The sequence below is a fragment of the Xenia sp. Carnegie-2017 genome, unplaced genomic scaffold (assembly GCF_021976095.1).
Source record: "Xenia sp. Carnegie-2017 unplaced genomic scaffold, XeniaSp_v1 HiC_scaffold_25, whole genome shotgun sequence".
Taxonomy (NCBI): Eukaryota; Metazoa; Cnidaria; class Anthozoa; order Malacalcyonacea; family Xeniidae; genus Xenia; species Xenia sp. Carnegie-2017.
Genome location: NW_025813488.1, coordinates 7,528,414 through 7,551,107, shown reverse-complemented (window position 1 = coordinate 7,551,107; position 22,694 = coordinate 7,528,414). Strand labels below are relative to the sequence as shown.

Below are 22,694 nucleotides of genomic sequence, written 5' to 3'. Positions count from 1 at the left end.
CAATCATACCAAACAATTTTGCTATATTCCTGTCACTCACTGTCCTTGACTTGGTCGCGTCCCTGGCTTGTGACCTGTACGTAACTGATGGTTTGGTATAGTTGTATAAGATTAAAGCTGATTAAAGTCTATTATGATTGAATGATTTGAATGTTCAAACAAATTTAAGCATTCCAGACTTCTAGTGAACTTTCCTCCTAAATTACATGAAGTTTTGCAACGTAACGTATTGTTAAAAGGACAAAGATGTTCGAAAAATCCAACTTGATTATGTACAAATCGAAACTGTTAATGTCGATTGTTAATTTTTTCAGACCAAAATTTGTGCGTTAACGCAGAATTTTATTTTGAGATAATGTTTATTTCGTTTCTAAACCGTCATCAAAAATCATACAGTACTGTTATGTTCACTTTATTAGAGACCGAATATTTTAGTCATTTTAACAAATGATTAGAGATACATACCGTGTTTGCAATACGCTTGAAAGAACCAAACTTCGTACATATGCACGTTTAGATAAGCCTATGGACGCACGATTATATTTATTTCCTATAAGCTCGTGAAAAACACGTGGCTTAGATTAGAGTCGATCTGGCACCTTTGGGCCACTACACAGGCCTCCAAAACGAACTGCTCGGAATTTGTCTCCTCGTGCTGGCCACACAATAACTTGATTCATATCTAATTTCAGTGTGCAGTAATATCCGATTTGTGCAGTGATAAGATAAAGGCGATAAGATCATTATTTAAAGGTACGGAGGAACATTTTCATCAGTTTCACGACCTGCCTTTCCAACTTTTTGAAGAAAATCTGCAGTGATAAAAAAGGCTTGAAATTTTGATTTGGAATGATTAACTTAATAAACACCATGTCCAACTGATGCAAGGTTACTACTCAATTAAGAAGAGGATCGATTAGTCACAAAATAACTTGTTGTGTAACTTATTTATAATGTTCTGGTACTTTGTTAGAATGTCGCACTGTCAAACTATTTTTTGCTATTCAGCAGTTCTTTTCGACTGCCTGTGTGCGCCACTTCACCCGTTAAAGTACGAAGCTAATCTGTCTCTTTTCAACGAGATGCTGTCTCCACGATGGCAGATGGCACAGTGTTTCGACTCTATTCTTTAGGCGATCATTAGAGAAAAAAAGGAAGTGTTTTATGTTGCCGTGTTGTTGGGAGTATTCGTCATTCGATCAACTCAAAACTTGTTGGGTAAATTGTTTTTCTCTTACACTTAGGCTTTCTTCTTTTACACCTAAGAAACACTTTATGATTTTTGTATAGAGGAGTTATCTTCCGTTTTCCCTTCAGGATTACTTTGATATCATGATTTTGGCTTTGACGCGTAGACTGTCGACGTCATTTTTTGACTAGTACAACAACAGCTATTGTGGCTGGGTGAATGATTCTTACCAAACAGTTAATCACTAGAAACTCTTTGTAAGCTGCGAGTTAAGTAAACCGTGTAGATTGCTATAAACACCTTCCTGTGACATATGTCAGAAGTTTGTATTGAACATTTAATTCACAATTGCGTACCTCTGTCTGTAACCTGGTCCCAGACCTCCTTTATGTTGGAAGAGTATCTTTTCCAATATGGCCGCCGTCGAGACGAGAAAATAACCGAAACATTGTAAAAATTTTTATGGTTATTTGCAGTTCATACTCAATAATTTTCAAAAGAATGGCGATTTCTTTATCAAAGAGTATCTTCAAGCAGCAATTTTCGACCTGCAGAGCAATGCTTGTGTTAGATAAACGAAATGTAGTATGTTGGTGTCGAGAAAGACAACAAATTGTTCACATCCCGTCGTCAAGAAATTTATCCATGAAATTGAGTTTCCATTTTTCAAATTCATGCTATGAAAGCTCAAGAGCAAATGGCGTTTGTAAAATTAGCTGTACTAGATATCAATATATGACAAAGAGATTGTTTTGTAATAAAGTATCGTTTCTTATCGATGGAACAACCAAAAATTTAGACGACAGGGCTCTTCACGAAGAAAATGTCGTGCTAAAAAGGGTGTTAGACAAATTAAGAGAAGATAACGGTGTCAACATATGCGTTGTAAAAACATCAGATGAAAGAAGAAAATATGCGGATTATATCGTGGTCGTTAGTGGTCGATCAACAAGACATTTAAAGGCCATGACCAATCATATCCATACGCAGGTTCGAAAATCTTTTTTTTCATTGTGCGTGTCGATTGATCGTTGCTTGAAATGGCCACATTTTTGCGTAGATAAAAAACGATTTTCCCAATGAATATATTCTTGTCAGTGGCGTGGACTCTGATGATTGGATGGTCGTTGATCTTGGTAAACATGTTATGAAATTACGTCATTGAGTAATAACAAAACCCACCTACGATTCGTAATGTGCACTTCTTTTTTCAAAGGTACGATCGTCGCGCATTTATTTCTACCCGAAGTTCGAGAGAAGTACGAATTAGAAAAATTGTGGTCACTGGGACCCGAGAATGATGAACAGTACCAACAAATGTTGAAAGATGATCGCTATGCGGAACAAGTTAAAAATGCAAAACTCGAGGATTTCTTTACAAAATAACAATGATCTGTTTTATATATTTCTGACCAAATCTTTACTAACAACTCTACATGATCTGTTTTTATATTTCTGATCAAATCTGAATAAACTTACCCGTAAAATACATCCGATATACAAAAGATAAGTTTCTTACTATATTTGCTTCTTGTTCCAATAAATTATAACACCGTCAATCATGTGCATTCCGCTTCATCCTGTAAACTGTACATTTTCAACATTTCGTTTGTACCCGACCCGTTGCTTAAAAGATGTTGCTGGGGATTTTTAACCTTCGCGTTCGCCCGCCGAAATACAGCAAAACACGTGCAACATATATAAAAACCTGCGCGCATGTCCTTGCTGAGAAGGTAAAGTATGACAGGGTTGATACAATGTTGCAGAAATAGCAAGTGTGAAACAAGGAAGAATATTATCACGTACTGTTCACGTGTCGGCATTAATACTTTCAACTCTAGGAGTAATGCGAACATTGTCAACGGTAATACACTCAACCAGAATGCCACCACGATCGCCATCATAAGTTTTACTGTCTTCAAGTTCTTCTCCAACTCTCGCTTCAGTGATCGTGCTTGAATGCCTGCGTCTTGTGCCCTCAGTTTTATCCGTTTACGTTGTTTGAACATAGCGAATCCGACACCAACATAGGCAAATGCTGTAAGGAAGAGCGACAAAAACAGGAAGCTGGATAGGAGCAAAATCGAGATTTTTTGCCATTCCGGGGTGAATATTGCCATGCACACCTCGTGGCCGTTCATTTGATGTCGCTGTATTTTCATGACAAATCCCATTGGTAGCGGTATGAGAAGGTAATCCACCAGCCATATCAACAAAATGATGAGTTTGACTTTGTACAGGGAGATAGGGGTCTTAAAGGGATATACAGTGTGAACGTATCGATCCATCGCTATGACTGTAATGGTTATCATAGAAACATGGAAGAATAGGTCCTTCAGGGGATTTATAAAGCGGCAAACTATCAGACCAAATGGCCAGTCTGTTATTTGAACTATTAAAATCATGGGCATTGCAATACACAGTGAAGCCAAGTCGGCAACAGCAAGATTCACGATGAAATAGTTGCTCGAAGAACGAAGTCGTTTCGTTCTACATATCGTCAAGATGACAGCGATATTTCCCAAAATTCCCAACACCCAGATGAAGGAGTAAATGCAGAAACTGCCCACTTGTAAGTCGCCGAGCAGTTTGTTGAAATCTTGGTTCTTGTTCGAAGGACACGTCGTGCTGTTGTTTGAAAACACCATTTTCCAAGTTGATCTAAAAATCACGAGACTTTTATCAGGTCCTCATTAAATCGAAATTGAGAAAAACAGCGCATTTTCATTACTCGTGAGCATACTTTCGTGCTGTAATCTTTTCCCTAACAGATCCAATGTGCAATTATCTTATCGCGAGGTGTTGCGCTCAACTGAGTAATTCTTCCTAACATATACGTTGCTAATAGCTTGGAAAGTGATCCGGAAACAATTTGTGCCATGGTTATAAAGCGGATCTCTCCGTCATTTTTGACATGTAAAATGTTGACTGTATCTTTTGAACAAAAGCATATGGATCTAACTCTAGTCCTAGCTGTCGATTAAACAGTTCGGTCTCCAATTTCTGAGTCTACATTGTGTAAGAACCTTTTATGTTCGTTACATGTTTAATTTCTTTAGATGTCACTACTCGTAGTTTCATTTTACCTACGTCACCTACGTGTTAATCTTAAGCAACGATACAAAACGTGAAAAAAGTTATATGAGTACATTACTCGACATTAAAAATGACGCGATTGTTATGCAACAATTTTCCCATCTATTTACACGCAATCACTGCACTGTGAGGCCACACGTTTTGTCCATCAAAAAAATATTGCATAGCAGATGTTTCCCAGCACTTATTTAGTCAACTTAAGATTTGACGATAATTTCTTGCTGCTCCGTATGTTCAGCGCACATGAGCGCAATTTCTTGAACAAGTTTTGTTTTCGAGTGAATTGTGTATATTTTATTTTTGATCTGAAAAAGCTTTATATTTAATCTGTGTATTCGACCTTTGACTGATGGATTGGAATATTCAGTCGTAAAAATAACTCTTTCTACTCTATATCTTATCTTTTTTATATCTCTGTAGAATTGTCGGCGATTACTCGAGATAAACGGAACTGCTTCATTCTTGGTGGTCAAACGCGCGACAAGGTAAGTTAAAGCACATAACTTGATCGAAAGTAATCGTAGGTGGTTTAACACCGATTTCTTTAAATTAACTGAATCATACTTAAAAACGCATTTAGCTATTTTCTTGTATCTTTGATGTCGACTAAACCCACGGAAATTGTAATCTCAATGCAAGCGCTGAACAAATATTGAAAATATAAAAATAACCATTGTTATTTTAATAAACAGTTGTTCAACACACACACTTCTTTACAATCGACCCACGCCATGCGTTCAAAAGCTGTTAACGGTAATTTGTCAACTAGTGTATTGCTTTTATATCTTTTAGAATGTTCTTTTCTTAAAACATGATAATTGTAGTGTTGGGTGCGTTAGGAAAAAGCTTTACAACATGATTATCCTTAAAGTGGGCTTATGCCATCGCAGATGTCACTCCTTCGTTGTTTATCGTTCATATTTTTATATTTTCATGAACATTGAACAACCAATCTTGTTCGGCTTTATTTACTGATCTTATTTAACTCATCGACATTGCATCCCAAATGGATGTGCTTTCTGTTTCTTTAGTCCTTACAAGAAACATACCTTAGTAATCACTTCTTGTAACTCTCTTTTAAGTCTGTTCAATGCAGCCAACTTTTTTCATTAAACACGATACAGTTTTTCTTACCAGGATTTTTTTTTTGTCTCGTTCACTTTTGCAAAGATAATTACCGATCGTGACATTCAACGTTTGTGTTTGAAGAGCGGTGATCGAATCAGCAGACCTAAGCAAATGACGTCCTCCGTCTCTGCAATGTTTCATACTTTAGCAAACACCTTAACACGACTACTTTTGCCATGCTGTGCAACATTCAACACTCCCCGAGAACCCTTCTTTTTTGCTGATTCTCCTAATTGAGGACAATGCCTTTTCAGTTTTCACTGCATGTTTCGGAATTTTTGTCAGTTGAAATGTCGTTTCCCGAGACTAACATATATCAGTCACAATTTACTCCTTGCATGGGATGTTTCACGAATTTTACACTGGGAGGCCATCAACTTCAATAGAACCCGTGAAGAAGTCTGAACATTGTAGTAGAGGGTCCGGAAATACCTTTCTCAGTGAAATTTAAAAGAAAGCGGTTTCTTAAATGCCATTTAATACACTTTGATAACAACGTAACACACATGTTATGAAATAAGCATTTTTACTTCAAGCGAGCTAACCTTTAAATACCAATTATAGATAAAACGACGAAAGACCCAAGATGTAGAGAGCGAATTTTGTTTCAGTGCTGGACCAGCAAGAGGCCAGGGAGGCCAATTGGCTTCCAGGTATGTATATGTAAAAATATGCCTTGAGACTTTTCTAAATAACGACGTCGTATAACCTAGTTTTTCGATACCTTCGCCGTTTCCTGCCCACATTTGTTTGCACCAACACCTTGCCATCGGTAATCTTTGTGCGCGCATTACAATTAACAGATGAATAATTTCACGCACACATACACATATTGTTGCTCGAAACGATCTATAAATAGCTGTCTAGAGATTATAGACAAACATATCAGGCCAAGTGAAGTCTAAAATAGTGTAAACATTCAACCACATTACACAGTCCGAATTGCTAACACCAATAACCGCGCATGTACATTGACAACATTAAACTACTCAACAATTTTTCTCTACTGTCAGACAGTCAAAATATACCGACGCTTTTTTTCGCCTGTCCTTGTTTCCATAGTGATAGCTTATTAAAAGCTTCAATCGTCATCTTGAACACACGTTGGAATTCTTCATTGCTTAGAAAACGCTGCAACGAAATAGCAGTTGACGTCATATATTTTTGGTTCATGTCCGAAGCAGTTTTTTTGAGATTGCAATCTCGGGGCTCCAGCGGCTAAATCTCTGTTATTCATTGTTCTTATTATTACATTCTTAGGAATTGTATAAAGCGAAACTAATTAGGACAAGTCGTGACTGGATGTTTGTCGGGAATGGAGTATTTTCTGCCCACTTTTACCCTTAAATGTTCTCATGCTGGTTCCACTGTGACGGAAATGTTTTTAAGACAAATATGGAACGCTAGAAAACACTAAATTGATATCTAACCATGGGAAAATATCGAAACTAAGGAGTTTATTTAACGAGAATAGGTATTGACTCTTTTTTCACACAACTCGCTCCATTCAACACTTCCCATTAGAAAGAAATAAAAAAACCCGAAAGAAGATCCAAAAATCTCAAGTTGACGCGCTTCACGTGCATGAACTAGCCCGAACGCAGGCAGCTTACAATTGCAATCAATCGCTACCTCCTAAGTTGTGAAACCTCTGACAACTTCATCACTTAATTTAAAAATATCTTTTTCCGCAAATGAAAACCTCATTTTCTCATAAATCTTCCCTGTTAAAGCGGAATCTTAGCACTATGATACTACTGAGGCTAGAGGATTCATAATCATCTTCGCCCCAAGACACACAGTTTTCAATTAAAGATCATAACGCAATGAAATTTCCGCTTTCTTGATTCTGACAAGGATTACCGTCATCGTCCCAGTCCCTTATGAACAGTTCTTACTTGAAGTATAATGCATTGAAATTCTCACCTCCTTATGACAAGGATCTACTCCTTCAGGTGGTGGATTTCTCTTGAGTTCTTCGAGGGAGTATTTTTTGTTATAAATCTTCAAAGCCTAAAATAAATTACTCTCTTTAGACTTGCCGCATGTGGCCGTATTCGTCAACTTTTTCCAATACTTACGTCGTCAACGCTCGTCACTCCAGATCCACTGAGCTCTTGTTTAAGTTGCTCGAAGCTTTTGCCATGCGTGGCTTTCTCGGAGTCCCACGATGGGAACCAACCGGTAAATCCAATCGGCTCGTGACCTTGTTTCACCACTAGCAAGTTCACTTTGTTAGCATCACGACCGTCATTACAACTATTCACGTATTTCTAAAGATGAAAATTAACAAAAGCAAGGAAGGCAGATTAGCACGTAAACGTTTGGAAAAGATAGTTGAACTGTTTGAGCTGTTTACGACACGACATATTATCGCACTGTTTTTAGTGCAAATATCAAATGACTAAATTAAAATCTTTACTTAAAGCATTACATCACAAACTTTAGTAAAATAGTAGTTTTCAAGGACAGTTCGCGGTAAAACATCTCAAATTTGTACGGTTGCACCCACATTCATATACACACGTATTCAATTGTGTACTTACGGATAAAAACTCTCGAAACAGGTACGCGACTCACCTGCAAAGTAAGTAAGCCTTCTTTTTTCTCAGTCTCATTGCAATCTTTGCCAAGCCACAAGTAGACATTTCTAAATGTGTCCATTATCATCACGTCATCTTCCTCGAGATCACTTTGGGTAAAATCAAACACCTCCTCCGCATAAAAGTATCCTTTATCGTTTGAGCAATGAAAAAGTCGTGGTGGTCTATCGTCCATCGTCGAATCATCTTTGGGAGATGACACGTATTCTTTCTTCCCGCCCAAGGCATCCCAGAATGCTTGCGGTTCTTGCCCTTCCATCACGAGCTCATATCGCTTTGCCGATTCCGAGATCATTTTCGTGGCTTCTTTGGCAAACTCTCGCTCGTCACCACTCGCGCGTTTTCCGCACCACACGTAGGATCCACGCGGGTTGACAAGAATGAATGCATCGTTACTGTTGAGTGATGTAGCGGTCAGGTCGACCTGGATGCATCGTACATTCCAGTTATTTGTGCCGCGTACTTTGTACAAATGAACAGTTCCTCCTTGTTCTTCTGCTTCATTTACGGTCGCTGCCCCCTTAGATCTTCCACCACGTTTCACTATCATATTCCCTTTGAGTATGCGCAGGAAATGTTCGGGTTCTTGACCTTGTACAACACGTTGCTGCACGGGCTGGCCTTCAAATTTGTCATCAAGTTTCGTAGTAAGTAATGCCGCGGCACCTTGCTCATCTTGAGTACTGTCAAGACCCTAACACAAAAAGGTTTCGGTATGAAATTTCAATTTCATTTGTTACAAGTACTTCATCTTGTGAATATTTTAGTACATTAATGCTGAAGCGTTCCGGTGTTGCATTATGTACAAAAATGCTGGTTTTCATACACTTGTGAAAAAAGTGAAAGCAACCAAAACTACCAACGACAACTGCTGGCAGAGTTATTCTATGGTTGGTAAGGAGTGAAAATATTCTCTAGTCCAGCGTAGTTTACTGTAAAGTCACTCACAATGTTACTGTTTGTATATTGATAAAAATGAGCTAAGAAGATTTATGAAAAGAAGGCATGCATGTACACAGGCAGTCAAAAGAACTGTTCAGGATTTGTCTAGTAATGTTAGATAGTGGTTATTATCATTCACGTCAATGATTGCTTTACTTAATGGACAGCTGCTGATGCGAGACTCTACTTGCATGAAGAGGATCCACTGATTTATTAAATTTGTGTAAGTAACATTTCATGTTTTGGCATATCAACAGTGACGTAACTACTATGGACTCTGAGTGGGGAATCCACGGGCCCCTTGGGCTAAGGGGGGCCCTGTCAGATTAGAAGATTATCATTATACTGTGGATTAAAACAAGAAAAATTGCTCATCTTGAACTTACGAACAAAAAATTAAAGGCTTGAAAGCGAAATCATACCAGATGTGGTTGTTTTTAGTTTTTAATATGGTTATCGTAGGGGGGGGGGCTTGTAATATTTTTACCACGGGTCTCCAGTTGTGCTGCTACGCCTTTGCATATCAATGTACCGTATTAAACTATTTGCACGTCGGTAAGTAGTTCTTTTTAAACTTACCAGCCAGTAGTAGATAATGTATCTGTCGTTTAACTTCCCGTATGTGTACAAAATGACGTAACTGTCTCCTTGAAAGAATATTCCATATCTGTCTTTTGGCCAGTCGACCAGCTCGTAATCTTCCACCCTCCATATTTGAATAGAACCCCGAGCATCATCGGGCATGGAAGCTTCCTCACGGGCGCTTTTATGCATGGCGCTGACGTCGAACTTATTGACGACGCTGCTGGCGATTCCTCGACCTGACAGAAAAGCGTCAATTGTTGAATTGTCTTCATTAAAAATTATAAAAATGGTTCATTATGGTTGCCATACCAGACGTTGCGCCGGGGCTAAGAGCGTTTTTTGGCACTTCGTAATTCCATTTGGAAAACGCCGCTTTGAATAACACCGTCTCAGCTCCTTCAATCACTCGCGTCACGGGTGTCCATTGAGGAAGGGATTTAGCTGTGATATAACCTTCCGCCTTTAGCATGGCACTTCTTCTTTCGACAATGCTTGCTTGCTTTCCAACCCAGATAAACACTCCGTTTTCAGCAGCATCCACAATGAAACAATCCTGGAGATGACGCGAAGAAACACGCGTGACCGTAAAGATCAATAATAGTAGTTTTGGGCTGAAACTCGGGGGGGGGGCTTTGTTCATCTCCAGCCCACTGGCTCCGGTGGTCAGCACTACTATATTGCTACGAATAAAAATTTTTAAGCGATCGTCTACCTTTGCATCGAGCATTTTTTGCTCGAGTGGCGCATTTGCTACCTTCTCCATGACAACTTTACCATCTCTTGTCGAGTCTGTAACTCTGTAAAATAATCAGGAAAACCACAGTCTTAGTATCGAGGCCCAATACAATAGGGCCACTTCATCGAATTTTTTCGTGCCACGCATATCATATTACGCGTTTGATTAGAATAGTGAGACAGGCAGGAAGTAGCATTTTCTGGAATGATGAAACGGCAGCCAGTAATCTTATCAATTATACATCAACAAGTTGCACAGCAAAGTGCTCCTTTCTATTCATACCTATACAGTGCCACAGAGTGAAAAGCTTCGTATTTTTTTGACGTGGATGTATTTGACTGGCAGATTTAGTTGTTCTAACATTTGTACATGCATGCTTTTCTATTCACCTGTACAAAGAAATCGGCGCGTTTTGTGTTTTTGTGTCGCTTCCTCCTTCACTGGCGTCTTTCACATCTTGAGGGCTACCCACGATTTCAAAGAACTTATGGGACGTTTGTGAATCTTCGCCAGATTCTGGGTCGTAAATAGATACATCAAATATGTTTTTTTTCGCCTAAATCAGGTGCGAAAGTCATTATCTTACCGACAAAAAAGAGACCACTTCTGCCTCCACGTTCTTCATCTCTAATCTGCCTCATCACTTCACTTGCCTAAACGGTAACAATGACGTCACGTTTGATCTCAAGTAAGGACTATGTTGTTTCACCAACCTTGATTCTCTCTCTACGGTTCGCATGTTCTCCAGACCACATAATCAGTTCTCCACCGAGATCCAAGATAAAACAATCGCCATCATTCATTGAAGACGCTTCACAAGGCACCTGTAACCGTGTGTGTTTTAATCGAAATTTAAACATAATAAACAATATGAAGGCAATTTTCTTATTCAAAACATCTGCCAAAAGACTGGACGAGATGAGATTTCGGCGAATCATTGACATTTTAAAGAGCGACGATGAAAACTGTTGAATACTCAACTGTATAAACTCGTGGGTGAAATCCACCTTTGATTTGCAATAACCTTTGAATGTTTTCCTTCTCGACATTTTTGAAGCCGGTTGCGACGCCACCTTTCAGATACTGGATGCCATTTTTAAAGTAAGATAGAAACTTCTTGCTTTCGTGCTCTTGAACCTGTAAGGCACACGACTGGCTTTAGTTTGATGAAAATATAGTATTTCGATGACGGGGGGGGGGGCAGAAATAAAGTTCAAATCACCTCTCTATATTGTACAGGAATTCCACTGAGACAGTCATCCAGCTCTACTGCTTTGATTGCTGCTGTACCAGCTTCATCCTACGACGACGTAACGTAATTACTACCCTTCAAGTGTACATTGACTCTATGTGTACGAATGTACAAATAAAAGCCTTGTTTTCCGTACCCTCGATGTGGTTTTTCCAAGCCAAAAATGAACGTTGTATTCCTTGGATCTTTTGTTTTTCTGCACACAAAAAAAGACGACCGTTTACGAGGATGTACGTTTGCATTTCTTTCAAAATTGCAACTACAACTAACGTAAAGTAAGATGTACGAATCTCCCGTATGAAAATGTCCGTATTCATTCTTGTCGAGAGCAACCACTTGCATTTGCTGCAACATTTGTATAGTAATAATTAAGTCGCCTCGCGAAAAATGGAAATTACGCGATCAAGTGCATTCTTCATGTAATTAAAACCTTGTATTAACAAACCTCGATCCGCCATATATGTATTCCATCTGGCTTCTCTTTTACTCCATGAAACGCAGGATCGACGACCAAAGGCATTTTCCGAACACTGAAGTTAGGAATGATACAAAGACGTTGAAGTTTCGAGACAATACTTCGTCTGAATTTTTGAATTGTTCTAGAAAGGTATAACAGAGAAAGATGTATTTGCATAACACAAACTGATTGTTCGATCTTATTAGCAATTCAAGTAGTCATGTAAAACCACCGTTTCTAACCTGCGTAGGCGTGTGGATATTTGAGCAAGCTTCAAGCACTCTTTGACGCCTATAAACACTTTCTTCGTCTCTTAATTGTAAATTATGAAGTTTTATCGACGTTAGGGCTGTAGTGTCGTTTCTATCCTACGTTAGGTTCCTCCCATCGCGCTAAAATTCTTATTTTCATATCCTCTCAGCATGGGAAACTTTCAAATATTCTGGGTAAACAAGTACATATTGACCTGACCTAAAATATTCTCACAAAACAGAACGACGCTTCTCTTCCACGGGTTGGAAAATACCAAGGCATTTAACACGATTATCAATATGACATATACATGCCAATCGATTGAAAGTTTGAACTTACATGTGTGCTTATATATTCAACAGATTGCTCATTGTAAAGTATAAGGATTATGTATTATTACTTTGATATCAAATGACAAGTCATGTTGAATCAAACTAATAAACACAGCAACTGCATCTAGTCGTCCAGCGTTTATGATATATATAATTTATAATAACGCATAATGCTATGGACTAAACAGAGAAATTTTGTGAACTGCTCGATTGTACAAAATATATTAAGTATGTACTTATTGAACTAAACACGAACAACTCATGACATGAATAAAATATGCTTTTTACCGATTAAATATTGTTTTGAATGTATGTTTTTATTCATTTTGTATAAGAAATGCACTCACCTTTCACCCTAGTGAAGTATTAACTCTCGAATATTATATATATAATGTATTTAGAATTAGAATTTTGACAAAGACAGCGCCCCCCAACAACACATAAGCTTAATTTATACACATTCCCAGGACAACGCTTTCGCCGTATATGGAAAGAAAGTAACCAATGGGATTGAAGAAATGCAATCACTCACGTTGCAACCACATGTGAAAGTTTCTAAGCAAAAATAAATGTTCTTTGACGTTGTTTTCAACATTCGATATGCTTGAGTGTATGTAAGTTATGATCGGATTGCTCACTTGCTAATTTGAAAAATTGCGCGTTGATCAGTTTGAGAAACTCGAGAGGCGTTGCTACTTGCAGCTTTTCTGCCGTATATAAAAATAACGTGCTATTGTGGAGATAATGCCTATGATTTCACTTGTACTAATGTTTGTTTCGCTTCAATGTGGCCATTCGAGGCTGAGCATTTACCAATTGTCTCAGTCAAATTAACGAAATAACGATTGAAATAATTTGTGATAATTGTCTGAACCTTACAATGTTAAATGTGAGTTGATATGACAGTAACAATTATTTTGCATGGGTGATTGTGAGATATTTCTAGCAAAGGCAGCACTTTGTTTTCTTTTCTGATTGTCTTATCCAGTGCCTGCTGTATTCGCCTGCCAGACAACTGACAATTTGTTACACTGAAATGCCATTGGCTAAATATTCCTGGCATGATTGGTTGAAATTTAATGGACGAAATTTTGGCGATGAATCAGCAATATGCATATTTGGCCAGGAAATTCAAAATGCGTTATTGAAGACCGCAAGGAATGATGGTTAGAGACCGTGAAACAGTAATTCGGACGCCATATTGAAAATTTGGAATAAACTCGCTGTAACTGTTTGTAACGCTTAAAGTAAACACAGATAATATCGCAGTACAATGAAAATGTTTCAAGCAACAAGATACTTTTCATCCAGGATGATATTTCGACGTCTTGCCACGTCTCAGGCTGAAGCAAAGCAATCGATGCCCGTATGTTAATTGCGACTTTATAAAGTAACTTTCCTAAAATGTTGCAAATTATAAGTAATAATGTGAATTTATTAATGAACTGTTTCTGATATTTTACCTAGAGTCCTGTTCAAGCAGTTTCTGTGTTTTCGATCATTAGTCTTGGAATACTGGGGCCTGCAATGTACATGTTATTAACAAGACCAAAATTTCATCAAGAATAAGCGAAATTTTTGTAAACTTTTGGACAATTGTACATTGCAATTGCAGTGTAATTTGATGATTAGAATAACTCCATTAAATTCTTATTGATTAGTGTAGAATTTTTGTTTGGTAAACTCTTGAACTGTAGAACATTTGTGGAAAATTAAGTTTTGATGAACATATGCATAAAGTACAGTTATCCTAAGCGTTAGGTCAACTTCAGTAGTGCAAACAATGTGCCTATGATATATGGACTATTCTTATGAATTTGCCTTTGCTGATACCCACATTTCCATCTTTGCATTTAAATTAGATGCAACTTACCTAATTTAGTAAATGTCATATAATGCATTCGCTGTGAAAGCTGTGAAAGCTTTATTTTATGGTTTTGTTTTATCATCATATCATAGACTCAACAGCCAATCTCTTCTTTCCAAACATTACTATGGGATTTGTTGAGTATCCAGTATGTCTTTATAGTCTTGAATGTTCAGCAGAGAGCATGACCAAACTTGTGTGCTGGCTCTGTCCTGGATGTTTAAACAATGTTGAAGCACCATTATTGTCAAATGCACTACTTTCAAAGTTGAAAAAACACCATTACACCATATGTAGATTTCAAAAGCCTTCCTATAATGTTAAAGCTTATCAGTATGCAGTATAACAATGAACACACCATTGGAACCAGGATATTTAGAGTAATAAAGGACTATTTCACCTTTCCATTCTTCAAAAGGGTTTACATGGATTTTGCAGTGAACTTAAGAGAACAAAGACATTTCTTGCGGATTTTACGCGTAGCAATTTTCGACCTCGTGTAGTGAATCGGGTGTAAAATGGCTGACGTTCGATGAATGAATTTAATTGTACCCTCGATACGTGCACGATCGAAAGTCTTTGTAGGTAATATCAAAGTCCTTTTGCAGTTGAATTGTAGCATACGTCAAGGAAAGATGCCTCCTAAAAAGAAAGAAGAGACGAAAACCACTCCTCTACTGGGCAGGATTGGTACTTCTTTAAAATGTGGTATTGTTGGATTGCCGAATGTAGGGTATGGTTGACCGCTCTTTGTTTGAAATTTTGTGGTATGCATTATAAGAGCAACCCGTGTTATTTCTGAAATACTTTAGGAAGTCCACGTTTTTTAATGTGCTTACAAAAAGCGCGGCAAATGCTGAAAATTTCCCGTTTTGTACAATAGGTATGGTAATACTATATTTAATTTTATGGTGTACTTGCAAATTATTGTTTACTAAATAGTTTATGCTGGTGCTGAAACGGCTATTGAAGTGGGATTTTTTTTGTTTTCTGATTTAGATCCAAATGAAAGTAAGTAATTGTCAAGTTGAACTGTTTACCTTGTGAATAATACTTGAAAAAGCTTCATATGGCGTTATGTGGCTTAAATTATTGATAAAAAGTCGAAGAGTCATTGAATGTAGGGGCTCAGTAGTTCACCTCATATTTTTTGATCAACTTTCATAATCATTGATATGAGTTTGAACTTTTAAGACAATATTAAATATTTTTGTAGGCCGTGTGCCTGTTCCTGATGAGAGATATGATTGGTTGTGTCAACATCATAAACCTGCAAGGTGAAGGCATATAATTTCCACAGGTGTATAATAACCAATTTTTTTATGCAAAAATGCTTAAATCGTTACAGTAAAGTACCTGCATTTCTTCTGGTCACAGACATTGCTGGTCTTGTGAAAGGAGCATCCGAAGGCAAGGCAAGGAGCATGTTAACTTGTGTTTGACTGTTGGTGTGTATATTTGAGAAAGTGAGCATTAAGTATTTGTTCGTTTCATTTTAGGGTCTGGGAAATGCATTTTTATCACATATATCAGCATGCGATGCATTGTTTCATGTTGTTAGTAAGTATATCAAGTTCTTGTGTTGTACATGGTCTTCTTATGTAGTCATCCATTGGTGATGACTGATGCTTTGCAGTTGGTCATGAAGAAATACATTTTGTAATATCATCAATCGAAGAAAATCATATGCCATCATGTACATAGTCTTAGCAAAGTTTGTGCAATGGTGTAATTTATCATAAGAAGGTGCTTGCTGAAGTGTGAATTTAGTCATAGATAATTGTGCAACAAAGTGTGATATGTCGAGGAGAGGTGTGTGCCAAAGTATTGATCAGCCATGTGATAAAGTAAATGGTTTGAACCCAGGAGTATCATTACATGTTTTGTAAATGTAGATCGTCCAGGTTGGTATAGTCCTGAGAAGGACTGTTTTTGTTGTTATTGACTGACGTTTGCTCCTCATTTGACTCTGAAGATGACTACCACTAAGGTTGTCGAAACGTCAGTCAACAACAACAAAAACAGTCCTTCTCAGGACTATACCAACCTGCACGATCTACATTTACAAACATGCAGCCACATAATGTTTATTAAACCTTTGTCACTCATTGAAAATGTTTGCTATGCTTGAATCTTTCATAGAGATGTTCTATTGTCCAGCAATTAATGCAATCAGTTATTAGCTACATACATCATGCAAACCAATCATCAGCCTAGCAATTGCGTTGTATGATATAATCCCCCTAAAAAGACAAATGCGTGAACGTGTGCTTACTATACGTACGTAATACCGTGAAAAATACCTTCATTGCAAGATTTGCTCTTAAAGGAGCCTTCGACGATGATGACGTCATCCATGTCGAAGATGATGTGAATCCTGTTCGAGATTTGGAAATAATATCAGAAGAATTACGTAAAAAGGTGTTTGATAAACTGACCGAACTGTGCAAATATTGATCACCTTTTCGTTATAACACTATAACTGTCCCTTTTCTAGGACGAGCAATTCCTCACAACTAGAATGGTGTGTGTTGTTATTTTGTTTGCTTTTTTTGTCTTTCTCGAAACGAAAACATCACACGTGAATATGTTTGTGTGTGTTCTTAGGAAAGTATGGAGAGAAATGCGTTAAGAGGTGGTGATAAAAAGGCCAAAGCAGAGTTTGTAAGTTTTTTTCAAATACCAACTGGAATAACGCGAGTAGTTTTTCTGAAGCGCGTTCATTTCTTGACGTACTGCAGGAAATCTTGAAAAAAATCCGTGACTTGGTTGCTGAAGAGAAGAAAGATGTTAGATTTGGCGTGTGGAACGCTAATGAAGTGAGTAAAAAATAAGTGAAATATTGGGTGTTGTTGCCCTTTAGAATGAAATCGGAATTTTCATATCTAACCTTTCCACATTCTCTTCACCAGATCGAAGTGCTTAACAAACATCTGTTGCTTTCTTCGAAACCTGTCATATACCTGGTCAATCTTTCAGAAAAGGATTACATTCGCAAGAAAAATAAATGGTACATTAGATGTTGCGTTCTTTAAAAAAATACCATCGTAAAGACTAGTGAAAAAGTTGGTTGAAATCTGGTTTATTTTCTTGCTTAGGCTTTTAAAGATCAAGGAGTGGGTTGATGCTAGGGATCCTGGTGCTTTGCTCATTCCCTTTAGTGGAGCATTTGAATCCAAAGTAGAGTCACAGTTTATTCATCATGGTCGTTTGATGATGATGAATGTTCTCATTGAGAATTTTTTTAGTTACTAGATATGCCAGACGATGATCGCGAAGCTTTCTTAAAAGAACAAAAAACATCCAGGTATTTTAATAACTCTCACTAGTCCTGCATGTAGATGTGAAATTTTTAATAATCCACCCTCGCGACATCCCCCCTTTGTAACTGGAGAACTCTGAAATTACCTGGAATGCTTTAAGAAAACCCGTTCATTATTGGTGAACTTTTTCGTCGCACGAAATGAGACCGAATTTGGAGTACTTACCAATTCTACAGTCATGTTTCCCTTGGATCAACATCTCCATTTTTTAAACTGTATAACTTGTGGGGCATTTGCCCCAGTATGCCTTAAGTTTACCACAGTGTAGTGAACTCTGATTTCCTAATATAATGACCTTGTCGTCCCTGTGAAGGATTAGTTTTTGATTTTAAATTGAAACATGTTGTTCGACAAATGGTTTTAAAGAAATATAGCCCGCCGTATCACAAGTTCACAAACATTACGCCATTTGTCAAAATTCCTTAAAAATGTCGTGAATATCTGTGACAACTTTGCCACTAGAGCCCATTCTTCTTGCCTACTCATTAGTTCATTTGTCTTCCCTAGCGCGTTAGAGAAAATCATTGTCACTGGTTTCAAGACGTTGCAATTGCAATATTTCTTTACTGCTGGCAAGGATGAAGTTAAAGCCTGGACCATACAAAAAGGAACGAAAGCACCACAAGCTGCGGGAAGGATTCATACGGACTTCGAGAAAGGATTTATAATGGCTGAGGTAGAACTGTCGTGGTTACCGTTTCTTATGTTAATGTATGAGTAAAAACGCGTTTCTTGTGTATGTAGGTGATGAAGTTTGATGATTTAAAGGAATTGGGAAATGAAAATGCCGTGAAGGTAATCATCTTCAACTACATATGAGTAGGGGCAATAATTCAATAGATGACAAAGATTGTAAATTTTACGACGGTTTTGGCATGCCCCACCGTTCATTATAGCAAAGTAGCCAATATACAACCATAGACATTACACCGTGGACAACAAGTGGTCCTTTAGACTATAGCTTGGTCAAGTTATAAATATATGTAAACTGGTGTGCCCCCACCATGTGTAAAAGTAAAGTAGTCAATACACAACCATAGACATTACACTGTGGACAACAAGTGGTCCTTTAGACTAAAGCTTGGTCAAGTTATAAATATATGTAAACTGGTGTGCCTTCACCATATGTAAAAGTAAAGTAGTCAATACACAACTATAGACATTACACCGTGGACAACAAGTGGTCCTTTAGACTATAGCTTGGTCAAGTTATAAATATATGTAAACTGGTGTGCCCCCACCATGTGTAAAAGTAAAGTAGTCAATACACAACTATAGACATTACACCGTGGACAAAAAGTGTTCCTTTAGACTATAGCTTGGTCAAGTTATAAATATATGTAAACTGGTGTGCCCCCACCATGTGTAAAAGTAAAGTAGTCAATACACAACTATAGACATTACACCGTGGACAACAAGTGGTCCTTTAGACTATAGCTTGGTCAAGTTATAAATATATGTAAACTGGTGTGCCTTCACCATGTGTAAAAGTAAAATGGTCAATACACAACTATAGACATTACATCGTGGACAAAAAGAAATTTGCTTACTAAAATCGTGGACAACATCAAGACGAGACTATAGCTTGTGATAGGATTCATCAAAAATGTTTTTATTCGCCATAACGTCGATGGATGTTCGCCTTGTCGTTAATGAATTAAAATTAAATGTATAAAAATTAAAATGAAATGAATGTGCGAAACATTTTATGACTGATTCAAATTCCAAGTCAGAAGGCTGTGTTTTTTTTGAAACTTTGCACTATCCCCTCGTATATCTAGTTATACGACTGCTTTCTTTTCCTTTTCTTTTTACTAGGCGGCTGGCAAATATCGTCAAGAAGGGAAAAACTATGTTGTACATGACGGTGATGTCATATTCTTTAAATTTAACGCCGGTGCTGGACTGACTGATAAGAAAGGAAAGAAATAGCGTCGATGAAAGCGATCTGTGGACGTTTTGTTGATGGCTGAATTTTACCACGGTACACACCTAACTTCATCTAGACAATAAATAGAATTTTAAGTTTAGGTGATCAATTATGACCATCCACTTTCAAGCGCTGAGAATCGACTCGCGTGCGCATTAAACTCGTCAATTTCATGCTACTTATGTGTCGTTTCTTGGGAATAAATTTTTAAACAAAAATGACAAAAATGAAGACGGTTTGCTATTTCGCCCAAGAATCGATCGGCATCTCCAGTTGCACCTATAATTACCTTGAACATATGGCGATGCATTGTATGCTCTGGATTGTCTATGTTACAATTTGTGTTTATCAAACATGTTTGCGATAAACGTAGACTCCGAGATGCCGTCTTAGATTATAGACATGTTAACTTCAGGATATTTTTAATAGTTTTAGCCACATGATGCAAGCTATCGAAGCAAGCTTTCTGTGGTCAGATTTCTGCACAACGTTTGCATAATCCGCGCGTTTTACAAGGCGTCGACCAATAGATTGACGCGTGCTTTACAGTCTGTTTATAGAAAAAAGATCTTTGACCAATAAAAGCGTCTTTTAAACTTAATGACAACCATTCGCAGACTTTCAGACTGGGTTTTTTTTTATCGAGTGATCGTTCTATTTCAAGTGCGAAACTGAGTTTCTTACAGTTTCTTTCACGTTTTAATTGAAAAGAAAGAGTCTCTTAATTACCTAACAATTACCCTGTCGTGACAGGAAAAAGGAAAGAAAGTGCACTTATAGCTTTTTAGTCATAATGTTAGAGCACTCTTAGCAACCGTTAAATGTACACCAGCGGCCACTGTATTCTAGAATGTCAAAGCACCTTTTTTTTTAAAACAGGCGTTCATTACGAGGCGCATGCTTGTTAAAGACTTCCACTTTCGGTTTCAGCAATTTATCATTGTGATATTTCACGCACAAACATGGCGATGGAACTCCAACCGTTGTTTAATCTCTCGTTATTAAAGCATTCGTTTAGCTAGGAAGATTAGAGTAATACTATTTAAATCGCTATTAGCACCTAGCGTGAATTCTCTGCCGATCGTACAAAATAATTTTCCTGGTCATTTTACCATCTTATATTATAAAGGCTTTACACTGTTTCTTAGCTGGCAACGCGACTTTAGAAGTGAAAGATAGTTTTCGTGAGGATATGTACTTTCAGCAGCCAAAATTCAATGCGTATTTTTCTCTGTAAAGCCGGAGGGTTGTTATTGGCATGTTGTGGACAGTTTAATTTATCTGAATATGATAGCCCGGAAATGTCATTTCGATGTTCGTAAGGTATTGATCGCATTTTGAACGGAACACGAGTTATTGCAAGTACTCTTAGCCTTCTTGAAGTGAAGACAAATACATTCCAGAAGAGAGTAAAGGAGAGGAAAGAAAGCTTTTGCCAATCTCTGAAAGAATTTCTCGTGCGTATGGCATGGAATATACGTCATTCCAGCTTATTACGATAATTTTACTGTCGCGCATCACTTTCCATAAAGGGAATTTTTCACATCATTTGGATGTTTCTATCATTTTCCTATCATTTCCATCATTACATGCAAGAACCACAGACGAGTTAAGGGAGCAGTGGTGTTTGTAGAAAAGCGGGTAGAACAGTCTTTGCACTGCCCATTGCCTGCGCAACATATGGGACTAGATCTAAGATCTTGTGCGGAAATTTGTCTGTCCGTCAAATGGCAAATTTGATCGCCGCTTCCATAAAAACAACATCCATGTTAAGTTGTGTTTGTTTGACACTGTTACTGACATCTTTCGGAAGGCGGTATTATTTAGGACATATTGCTTTTCTATCTATCTGCAGTGTTGATTTAAGATATGCAGTTTGCTTCCCTCCAATTAACATTGGTTTGCATTTGCACATCTTGTTCGGACAGATTCATTATGGAAACCTTCCAGTAGAAACTCTAATGGCGAGTGCTTAGTCATAGGAATGCCAATATGCAGCTGAAATGCTATACCTAAATTCATAGAACGCGAATTTTTCTTCATACATAGTCCTGGTATCGCAACATCTTGATACGTTTTGCGCAAAAGTACAAATGTCGGCTTCTTGTTTTGTTGCATATATAGCCTAAGGATTAAATCGTGATTTGCATAATCCTCGCAAGGCTTTTGGTTTTCTTCAATAGAATCGTATGTTGATGTTGATGCGATCAGAGTTGATGTTGAGTGCTTCTAGGCAGAGATAGTCGTCAGTTAGACCTCTAAAGAGAAGGAATGTCGACGTTTTGTCCATTTTCGAAAGTTTTATTTGTCTCTGGAAGGTATTAATTTTAGCAACTGAGCGAACTTAGCTGGATGCGTATTATTGGCGCCATTGCACTTGTGATTAAAGAGCTCACTATTGTTCTTTGGCTGCTTTACAAGATTTGTCTTGCTCACGGAAATTTCACTTTGCTGCGCATTTTCATTATGCCACTTCTCTCGCACGAAATCGTCTTCGGATATTCCAAATAAACACAACAAAACGATATATTAATCAATATTTCTTAGTCGTTAATGCATAGTTACGCGTTAATTGTCCAAGTGGCGAAATTGATGTTGTGCTTTGATGTTACCGCCTACTTGATTGTGGTTTCTTTAATGTTTTCGTAATTACACAATTCGCATATCGATGCGATTATTTGAGACGAGCTGTCGTGTAAATATCGCATATTCTTTACATTTTGCATCGTAAAGCGAATTGCTGCCCGGTTATTATAGGCGCGCAGTATTACCCTAAATGATTGACAGTATTATCTGAGCGTCATGCGTTGGGGTGGATGGAAAGGCGGGTCTTTTTAATTAGTTTTTGTTGTACTCGTATGCACCTTGCCGGTATGACACGTCTCGAATATCTTTAATAATCTTATAGTGTTCAAGCATTCTCCCACAACAGCGCACATATTGACATAGTCTCTGCGATCATTGACCATTATCGGAACCATAAAGGCAAGTGCTGTTTGTTC

General features: G+C 37.7%; 4 protein-coding genes across 7 annotated transcripts; 2 read left to right on the top strand and 2 right to left on the bottom strand.

Annotated features, from left to right (window-relative positions):
- The first annotated feature begins 846 nt into the window (after window positions 1–846).
- Window positions 847–2,748, top strand: LOC124453021 (protein Iojap-related, mitochondrial-like). Its single transcript, XM_047003705.1, has 3 exons — window positions 847–2,179; window positions 2,250–2,325; window positions 2,406–2,748. Exons 1-3 carry the CDS (start codon window positions 1,652–1,654, stop codon window positions 2,573–2,575), a joined length of 774 nt encoding a protein of 257 aa, XP_046859661.1. The 5' UTR covers window positions 847–1,651; the 3' UTR covers window positions 2,576–2,748.
- LOC124453020 (urotensin-2 receptor-like) lies at window positions 2,560–5,776 on the bottom strand. Its single transcript, XM_047003704.1, has 2 exons — window positions 5,335–5,776; window positions 2,560–3,850 (listed from the first exon to the last, which is right to left on the bottom strand). The coding sequence occupies exon 2, from the start codon at window positions 3,835–3,837 to the stop codon at window positions 2,749–2,751; it is 1,089 nt and encodes a 362-aa protein (XP_046859660.1). The 5' UTR covers window positions 3,838–3,850; window positions 5,335–5,776; the 3' UTR covers window positions 2,560–2,748.
- Window positions 5,777–6,245: 469 nt separating this feature from the next.
- On the bottom strand, window positions 6,246–13,018 carry LOC124453016 (villin-1-like). Of its 4 annotated transcripts, none has more exons than XM_047003695.1 (17): window positions 12,920–13,018; window positions 12,231–12,305; window positions 11,977–12,130; window positions 11,802–11,876; window positions 11,668–11,727; window positions 11,502–11,579; window positions 11,261–11,416; window positions 10,993–11,103; window positions 10,866–10,932; window positions 10,669–10,795; window positions 10,256–10,340; window positions 9,853–10,096; window positions 9,538–9,779; window positions 7,994–8,710; window positions 7,495–7,686; window positions 7,340–7,426; window positions 6,246–6,544 (listed from the first exon to the last, which is right to left on the bottom strand). In XM_047003695.1, the coding sequence occupies exons 3-17, from the start codon at window positions 12,049–12,051 to the stop codon at window positions 6,431–6,433; spliced, it is 2,430 nt and encodes an 809-aa protein (XP_046859651.1). In that variant the 5' UTR covers window positions 12,052–12,130; window positions 12,231–12,305; window positions 12,920–13,018; the 3' UTR covers window positions 6,246–6,430. The 4 variants fall into 4 exon arrangements, with proteins under 4 accessions (XP_046859651.1, XP_046859654.1, XP_046859652.1 ...); XM_047003698.1 differs by having other exon boundaries at window positions 12,231–12,279; window positions 12,920–13,011; XM_047003696.1 differs by having other exon boundaries at window positions 12,231–12,430; window positions 12,920–13,004.
- A 1,909-nt stretch (window positions 13,019–14,927) lies between these two features.
- Window positions 14,928–19,870, top strand: LOC124453017 (obg-like ATPase 1). Its single transcript, XM_047003699.1, has 16 exons — window positions 14,928–15,172; window positions 15,252–15,322; window positions 15,439–15,450; window positions 15,656–15,716; window positions 15,788–15,854; window positions 15,939–15,999; window positions 16,769–16,860; window positions 16,937–16,963; window positions 17,047–17,103; window positions 17,181–17,258; window positions 17,352–17,449; window positions 17,538–17,619; window positions 17,688–17,746; window positions 18,270–18,438; window positions 18,507–18,557; window positions 19,581–19,870. Exons 1-16 carry the CDS (start codon window positions 14,976–14,978, stop codon window positions 19,692–19,694), a joined length of 1,296 nt encoding a protein of 431 aa, XP_046859655.1. The 5' UTR covers window positions 14,928–14,975; the 3' UTR covers window positions 19,695–19,870.
- Window positions 19,871–22,694: the final 2,824 nt, after the last annotated feature.

Excerpts from the sequence above, each read along its gene's own strand:
- LOC124453020 (XM_047003704.1), bottom strand. The coding sequence starts at position 3,837 with ATGGTGTTTTCAAACAACAGCACGACGTGTCCTTCGAACAAGAACCAA.
- LOC124453021 (XM_047003705.1), top strand. The coding sequence starts at position 1,652 with ATGGTTATTTGCAGTTCATACTCAATAATTTTCAAAAGAATGGCGATT. Across the intron at positions 2,180-2,249 it reads CCAATCATATCCATACGCAG|ATAAAAAACGATTTTCCCAA; the intron begins GTTCGAAAATCT and ends ATTTTTGCGTAG. Across the intron at positions 2,326-2,405 it reads TTGGATGGTCGTTGATCTTG|GTACGATCGTCGCGCATTTA; the intron begins GTAAACATGTTA and ends CTTTTTTCAAAG.
- LOC124453017 (XM_047003699.1), top strand. The coding sequence starts at position 14,976 with ATGAATTTAATTGTACCCTCGATACGTGCACGATCGAAAGTCTTTGTA. Across the intron at positions 15,173-15,251 it reads GTTGGATTGCCGAATGTAGG|GAAGTCCACGTTTTTTAATG; the intron begins GTATGGTTGACC and ends GAAATACTTTAG. Across the intron at positions 18,439-18,506 it reads AAGGATTTATAATGGCTGAG|GTGATGAAGTTTGATGATTT; the intron begins GTAGAACTGTCG and ends TTGTGTATGTAG.
- LOC124453016 (XM_047003695.1), bottom strand. The coding sequence starts at position 12,051 with ATGCCTTTGGTCGTCGATCCTGCGTTTCATGGAGTAAAAGAGAAGCCA. Across the intron at positions 11,417-11,501 it reads TTCCTGTACAATATAGAGAG|GTTCAAGAGCACGAAAGCAA; the intron begins GTGATTTGAACT and ends TGTGCCTTACAG. Across the intron at positions 11,104-11,260 it reads TTCACCCACGAGTTTATACA|GTGCCTTGTGAAGCGTCTTC; the intron begins GTTGAGTATTCA and ends ACACGGTTACAG.